The following is an 8835-nucleotide window of genomic DNA, read 5'->3' on the forward strand; positions in this document are numbered from 1 at the left end:
AAAAAAACTCATAAAGTGACATTTTCATGCCATGGGACCTTTAAAAGCCACATCACAGCCAAGTGACAAAACTTTCTGAGCTTATTAGTCTGCAAATAAAAGTGAATAATATACTCACGACTGAATGTTGTCTTTCTCAAATGTTTTTTGGGAGGTAAATACCTTCTAAAAGAACCAAGAGGCAACACTAAAATGTCGTTAAATTATATTGATATATACTGTAGATTAGGGCTGCAACTAACTATTATTTTCAGTCGATTAATCGGTCGATTATTTTCTCAATTAGTTGAATGATCTATAAAAATGTCAAAACATGGTGAAAAATGTGGATCAGTGTTCCCTAAAGCCTAAGATGAGGTCCTCAAATGTCTAGTTTTTTCAAAAACTCAAAAGATATTCAGTTTACTGTCAGAGAAGAGAATAAACTAGAAAATAGTCACAGATAAGAAGCTGGAATCAGAGAAATCTTGATTTTTTTTAATTAAAAAAATGACTGAAATAGTTGCCGATTAATTGAATAGTTGACAACTAATCGCTAAATGGATTCAGCGTTGCACCTCTACTGTAGATATTGCGTCACTTTACATCCGCTACTCCTGTCAGATACAAATAGTCTTTCTGAGGGAAGAGAGGAGGAAAGAATGCTCTTCATAAATACATTTCCCCTGGTGGGTCTTCTTCCTGGAGCTCTAAGTCTACCCTTCTGCTCACTTGTCAGCACATGATGACAACATCAATAACCAATTCAATTCTATGATTATAGAGCCTCATTAGCGATAACAATGTATAAAGCAGAGAGACATTTCATACAAATTACTGCGGCGAAAAAAAAAAAAAAAAAAAAACTGCTACCACTTAATACTGGCCTGAGAGCGTAGAGTGTAGACAGTGGGATGGTAATGATACAGGTTCTGAGGATTAACATATATATACACATCGATACACTTGAGTATCACGATATTTTATTTAGCAATACTATATTGATTTTCAAAAACACAATATGTTGTTATTTTTTGTTTACGTTCAAAAATATTCATGTAAGACAGTGGTTCACGTTTATGTTGTGTTTAAACCCCCTAACCGCTAGATGGCTCATCTAGCGAGGCTATTTTGCAGAGGCACCGGGGCTCCGCTCGACGCTTAGCACCGCCCAAGACGATTTGTGATTGGTTCAAAGAAGTGCCAATAAACCAGAGCACGTTTTTCTCCCATCCCTGGAATGCTGTGTGGACAAGCCAGCCCCTCCTCCGCAGCGCTGTGAAGGAAGGTCTGGCGATGCGAGACTACAATCACGGTGACTCCATACCATTCTTTTTGCCATGCGAGTCAGTCCTTGGACAGACACGTCTAAATGAAACGCTGTCATTTTGAACTAGGGCTGGGTGATACGGAGAAAATCAAATATCACGATATTTTTGACCAAATACCTTGATATCGATACCGCAACGATATTGTAGAGACTACTGGTGCTTCCACAAAATATTTTACACAATGAGATTTTTGATGAATAATCATTAGTAATGTGGATATAATGACTAAGTGGGTAAAGGCAAATAATAGAACAGTTAACAACAGTCTACACTTTAGTGTAATGCAGCCTTTAAAACCAGTAAAAGACAACACTTATGCCATATTACGATATCCAAAATCTAAGATTATATCTTGTCTCATATCACCACATCGATATAATATTGATACATTGCCCAGCTCTACTTTGAATGTTAAGTTCCACCCGTCCGTCAAGATGTCCGCTGGGACAAAGTCCTTTACAACATGTCGTACAATCTCAGCTAAATGTAACCAAGCGTTCTCTCCTTTTACCTTCACCATTAGCTTCTGGAGTTGAGTGTGTCTGCTGGAAATGTTTTTAATGAACCTGCAGCTTAGCTCGGTGTCAGACTAACGCCCGGGGCAGAAAATGTTTCACAGCTCAACAGTAAACGCTTCCGATTCTCTCACCGTTCCCATTTGGTATTTAGCTCATTAGTAGTTAAAAGTAAAGGGGCGTGGGGGTTCAGAGCTGTAAGACAGTTGCTTATTAGTGAGGACTTTCACAACCAAAACTCATTCCTACACTGGATGGCTTAATTTATATGCTGGACAAATGCTACAGGAAGAGAGATGGTGCTTTTGGTGACTCTGCACTGTACCACTTCAAAAATACACAACACACTTGCATTAGTTTACCAAGTAAAAGCTTTCTATAACAGCTAATGCGGGGATCCTGAACCTCTATGAAAATAATAAAGGATAATGAAAAGGGGGTTGACCGACACTGGTTTTCAAGGGCTGATATCGATACGAATTATTAGTTAGTTAATGAAACCAATAACGGATATTGGATCCGATATGCATTTACAGTAAAATTTAAAAATATTTTAGTCTAAATTAACATTTTTAAAATGGTACAAACTCCAACACAACAGTTTGATGAAATGCTTTGAGCAATTATGTAATACAACTGGAACTTAGAAAATAATACACAGTAAGAAAATGTAGACATAAAAACAAAAATAGCTTCCTGAAGTTTTTAACGTGCTAACAGTTTGTTTACAGACTGCTAACAGAGCCGTAGCGGAGACAAAGTAGCGCACTTTTTTTTAATAATTTTAAATAAAAACTTAGTAAAATAAAAAAATGATACAGATAATCTGCAAATTGCCAAATATCGGCCCCAATAATCAGCCTGGCCAATAATAGGTTGATCCCTAATAATACAATTCAACTGTGATGCATAACTGGAATATAGTGAAAAGTGGGAAATATATAGTAGTTCTTTGTCTCAAAGCTCTCTGCCGCAATATGAATTTAGCTTGCATATAAAAGAGGTTCTCAGAGAACATATGCTGTAAACTGTACAAGCAAGAAGCAACTCTCAAATATTTTTTTTATATAATGCCCTGTTGCAATGTTTACATTAGGAATTGAGCCCCAAAAAGTTTGTTTAAAGTATGTTTTACAGTGCTGCTCATGAGTATTGGAACCCCTGCTACAGTTGACTAAAAAGAGGAATTAAAAAAAATCATCTTTTGGAAATTGATCTTAATGCCTTAATTGAAAAGAATTAGGAAAAATCCGACCTTTAAGGACACCCATTTTCTTTGTGAATGAATAATGTATCGTAAATAAATACATGTTCTAAATACAGGGATCTTAAGTATAGACACCCCTATGTTAAATTCCCATAAAGGCAGGCAGATTTTTATTTCTAAAGGCCAGTTATTTAGTGGATCCAGGATACTATGCATTCGGATAAGTTTCCTTGGCCTTTGGAATTAAAATAGCCCCCCCCACATCATCACATACCCTTCACCATACCTAGAGATTGGCATGGTTTTATGTTAGTTTACTTAATAGCTAGTTTGATTTGCATTGAGAGATGATTTTATGGAAAGTACCCCATGCCAATCTCTAAGTATGGTGAAGGCTATGTGATGATGTGGGGTTATTTTAATTCCAAAGTCAACTTTACTCAACTTTAGCAGGGGTTCCAATACTCATGAGCAGCACTGTACTTAGTAGTACTTTACTAGTACATCCATTGTTAAAAGGCATATATTAAAAAATAAATTTCTGGACAAGGGTAAATGAGGCTCTGTAAATTGTAATAAAATGCCTGCGAATAAATTATTAAAATCGATCACTCTGAGAAAAAGAAGATCAATTTCTGGATCTTATTATCAGATCACTCAAAGATTTTAATTTGGAGAATTGATTACTTTAACCCAGGCCTTCATTTTGGCCAACCTGACTTGCTGGGTCGGAGGGCGGGCAGTCGGACTGATTGGTGGGGCGCTAACCCAGAAATGACGAGCGGGATGAGCTTGACCTTTGTCGATCTGAAACGAAGACCGATTCAGCCACTGCATGGCCTATTTCTCGCTTAAAATGTTTTCAGAAACACGTTTCGGGTGAACTATCTTCATAAAATATGAGATCGTATTCTGAACGAACTGCTTCCGACTGCCTTTTCTGCCAAAGGTCGGCCGTCGGATTGGTGTGTCCGAGCCTTTACCTAACATACTAGTTTCCAAGAGTTGTATGGGGAGGGTGGGTGATGGTAATCTTGTTCCTGTTTACAAAACAAAAAAGAAAAACTGGAGGAAAATGTACTGTTTGATGTAATATGTATTGTGCAATTCCTTCAATAAATAAAAAAAATTAAATAAATATAAAAACCTCTTTCCCAGTGTCTCTCTCTCCAAAGAAATGTTTTCTAGAGTCTTTCTGGGTGTAGACTCTAAGCTGGGTCTCAGGCAGGATATTTTTCTTCATTTTGCTTGAAACTACAGGCTATGCAATGCTGCAAAATACATTTCTAAATCCATTTGAGTCCATTAAAAGCTGAATAAAATGCTGTAACATGGTAGGCAGGTAGATTAGCTGGCAGAAAAGGGTAAAAAAAAAATACCCCTTAAAACCAGCTTACATATCATCTTACATAGTATCCCGAAAAAGCAGTTTGAGTGCACAGTGACAGAAGACAACAGTGACTGACAAGCAGAGGGGAAAACAGCGGGATACTGCGGTGACGAGAAGGACATTCAACGCACCGTGAGACACCGAGGAAGCACAGCACCTGGCGGCAGCTCGCCGGTGTATCCAAGTGTAAATGTGGTTTGTGTGTGTGTGTGTGTGTGTGTGTGTGTGTGTGTGTGTGTGTGTGTGTGTGTGTGTCATCTACACATCTGTCATCTTCCTGCAACACTTAATTTTATATCAGAGCTGAAAACTATTTATTTATTATGAAAGGTTTCCCTCAATTTCCTGGCCCTCGCTACGCAGGAATTGGGATCTCCCCAAGACGCTCAGAGTGAAGCCATTACTCAGATCTCTGTACTCCTTCTGACCAGGCAGCTGATTTTACTATTTCAGTCCTAAGATGAGTCACTCTGCTTGAAAGTGGAAATAAATGCCTCAACGCGGATCAAAACCAAACAGGCAATACCCTCTGAAGACTCAAAGGGGAAGTAGGCTATATGTACACACATGCACACACACACACACGCCTGCCTGTTCAAACCCATTGACTGTACAAACACAAACACACACACACACACACACACACACACACACACACACACACACACACACACACACACACACACACACACACACACACACACACACCGAGGTTCATTATTTGTAATTCAAGGTGGAATTAGTAGAACTTCACTGGCAGAAAATAACCCTCATAATTCAGCCGGGGTTTCTAAGTGCTGAACATGTCCGTCACTCTGCTATTAAATTGTGTTTTTAAGATTTCCAGACCATTGGTGCTGCATATCAAAGCCGGAGGCAGCTTTGCATTGTGTAAAACCACTACCGATGTGGAGCTGTCGTTCTATTTGTTGGCCGGGTAAAACAAACTACGGCATCTTCACATTACATTGGGAGTTCCCATAATGACTGTAATTTCCATCAGCAGTTATTTATTGACACAAATAAATAGAAAAAGGGCAAATTATTAACATGTTAAACTGTGGTCTGAGTGCAACCTATGCAACGGTCCCTGCAGACAAAATCTTCCATTTGTATATATATAATATAACATTATTATTTATTGTATTATTACAATGGTGTAGGTATATGTGGTAATGTATTTACTTGCTTCAAGTGCAGAATTGAAATGGACAGGCTTAGAGAGCCACAATCAAACAACCAAGCTTGGTCATTTTCAGACTCAACGGTTTGAGGTTAACTAACTATGGTTGTATATCGCTTATATAGCGTATAAAGGGGACAACCCTATTCCAATGTTGTTTAGTTTATCCAGCTGCCACATGATGTTACATGTTTTACACAATACTACACCTTTACTTAATCCAGTTGTGACTAATAATTTGCCTTTGAGGGCCAACTGTCTGCAGGTTTTAATTCAAAGACTCCCCCCCCCCCCCAATGATGAGTAACACTTGACGATGACAGATGCTGGCTAGGGCTGGGCGATATGGAGAAAATCAGATATCACGATATTCTTGACCAAATACCTCGATATCGAGGCGAAATAACGTCTGAGTGGGAAAAAGGCAAATCATAGAACAGCTAGAACAGTCTGGTAAATTCGGAAAATTACATCACTTTACTGTAATGCAGCCTTTAAATCCAGGAAAAGACCACACTTCTGTCATATCACGATATCACGATATCCAAAATCTAAGATGATATCTAGTCTCATATCCCGATATCGATATAATATCGATATATTGCCCAGCCCTAATGCTGGCCGCCCCTAAATTAAATCCCTTTAGACAGCAGTTTGCAATTTCCACTTGCATATCAGTATCGGTAAATATGAGGGCGGGAAAATATCGGTGCACGTCTCGTACCTGTGACTTCTCATTCAATCTCTCTCAGAGCTTCCTATGGAAGCAGTCACCTTTGGCCTGCGCTGTTTATTTCTTACCTTGAGCGACGGCTACGGACTCGAAACTCTGCAGCTCCTTCAGTAAACAGGTCCTCTCCGTCGGCTGGAGGCGGTAAATAAAGTCTTTGGCTCTCTTGGGTGAGTTGAACGTCTCCCTCGGCTCGTTCCTCCCGTGTGTCCCCATCCAGCAGCTCGGTGTGTGTCGCCCTATCCCCGGCAGCCTCGGCACTATCCCCGCCGCTGGTAACTTCTGTACAAGCGGTCGGAAAGCTCCCTGTAGGCAAAGCCTGAGCATTGTGGCGAAATTAAACAACTAGTAACGCTCCTATAAAGTCTCTACAATGTGATAAACTGCTGTTTTTTAACGCTTATTTGAGAGCGCAGAAAGCGGTCGTTGTCTCCCCCGCTACAGCAGCGGCCACTCGGGCAGAAGTTGTTTCTCGTTTCGGTCCTAGTAACGTTAGCTAGGTTCGACACTCAATGGGAAAGAAACCGACGACTTTTGATTACCGTTTCTCTTAAACTCGGGTTAACTTTCAAGCAGGCGCACATATCTTCTTTTCGTGCCGTCCGCCGACCAAAACGCCTCATGGTCTTTTAAGAGCGGTCATGGGCTTGGCACATGAAGTTTCAGCTAAAGCCGAACAAGAACTACTGTCAACTCGGGCGGAGAAGCTAATTTCCGGCGGCAGCTTTTCAAAATAAAACGTGTTGCTTCCGGTAATACCTTTCATATTAAAATCTACTTGTAAAAAGAAATGTAACGTGAGTTCAGGGGACAAAAAAAAGATTAGCAATCCGAAAATGTTTTCACTTATCTTTCCTTGACGGTGAGGAGAGTGACTGATAACCAGTCTATGCTACTAACCCTACCAGCCAATTTACCGTAATTGCTGCTTTACTACCTGTTTACATCCCTGTATAGTATATGTTTATTACATCTCATTATGCAAATACATGTATTAAATCCCAGTTTAAAATACAGTGTATTCATTTTCAATTACTGTCTCCAACAAATATTATAAAATTATTTTATTTCATATTTATATGTTATCCCTAGATTCTCCTTTTTTTTTTACTTGCATGATTTTCTTTTTACAGGCCTACATATTTAATGAGCATTGTTGGAGGGAGCCTGATATCTAATATTTTCATTACAGACACCTGCTTCTCTTTAATTCCTGTGCATATGACAAGAAATAACTTTTACCTTGAAACAGAGGCCCAGGGCAATTAAGCAGAACTTCTCTCTCTTTGCTGCTGTATCAGCTGAGAAATCCTACCCAACTCAAAATGGTGAAATAGTCCCATCTACCGGTCCAATGACTTAACTGCATTTTCACATAATAAAAGTTGTAGTGTGTTTTATTGCAATTCGGCAGCTTCACTGGATTGCCACGTGTGCCAAATACGTGCCTGCCGACAAGTCCTTTAAAAAAAAAAAAAAAAGGGATGTTCAAGATAGTTGAGATAGTCCAAAATGCAATATCAAAGATGATTTTATTTACATAAATCTCCTTTTAAAACAAAAGGCAAAATAAAACAGCTTTCACCTTTTTAAAAAAAAGCTTTCAGAACAATCAAACTAATTATCAAATTCCTTCATAGCTGAAACATGTCAAAAAAGCCCCCCCCCCCCAGCTTTCTCATCATCAACAAGAACTTCATGGATTCCTTGCAGCTTATTTTCTGCGACCAGTAATTACAACAGTAATGAACATTTGAGTTTGCAGTCAAACCCTTAAGGACGTTCAGGCTGTGGAAGTCTAAACAATGTAATACTCAAAAGAGGAGTTGTGCTCAAAAGCGTTTTTAAATTCACGTTTTTTTTTAAACTCGCGATGAAAAACCGGAGGCTGAGCTATATACGGTCTTAATAAAAAAAAAAAAAAAAAAAAAAAAAAAAAAAAAAAAACGTGGCTTCTGGATATTTTTCAGGGTCTTTCTTTTCGTTCCGAGTGGTTAAAAGATTGTTGGATCAGTGTTCAGTCGGGGACACCTGCCGGCTGGGAAAAAACAAACCGAGGAATTGCTTCTCGTAGCTCAACACGACGATAAATAATCACAGAATTGTCGCGCCACGACAGCGTCTTGGCAACTTCAGGAACAGTTCATGTCGGAGTTTACCGCAACAAAACATATCTGTAAAATTTGAGACTTTTCTGCAGCTCCGTAAGATTTTTTTTTTTTATGATGAAATGTATTCATCAATTGAAAAAACCAGAAACACAGTTTAAGACTTGGAGAAAGGTTGCTGTCGTTTTAGTTTGTTGCCAAAAGTCTGTACCAGTGATTAGAAACAAAAAAAAAGGTCTGTTATGGGAACAAAAATGACATCTGCTCTTAAAACATGACCAATAACCAACACGTGAAAGCAAGTATGGTACTTTTTTTTCCCTTTTGAAAGAAATGCAAGTACTTAAAGTCCATAGTTGACTAAATAAGTGGAACCTTTTCATGCTGTACCT

The 8835-nt window shown here is 38.9% G+C and overlaps 1 protein-coding gene across 2 annotated transcripts in view; it reads right to left on the bottom strand.

Moving 5' to 3' along the window:
- Positions 1-7041, bottom strand: part of tmem65 (transmembrane protein 65) — a 42167-nt gene extending 35126 nt beyond the window's left edge. For both annotated transcript variants that reach the window (XR_003694322.1, XM_028598421.1), the window contains exon 1: positions 6407-7041. Coding sequence is in view for 1 of the 2 variants with exons in the window: in XM_028598421.1 (XP_028454222.1) it covers positions 6407-6662 (256 nt within the window). In the remaining variant the exon portion in view is untranslated. The remainder of the gene's footprint in view (positions 1-6406) is intronic.
- Between the last annotated feature and the right edge of the window lie 1794 nt (positions 7042-8835).

Source organism: Perca flavescens, chromosome 14, assembly GCF_004354835.1.
Source record: "Perca flavescens isolate YP-PL-M2 chromosome 14, PFLA_1.0, whole genome shotgun sequence".
Lineage (NCBI taxonomy): Eukaryota > Metazoa > Chordata > Actinopteri > Perciformes > Percidae > Perca > Perca flavescens.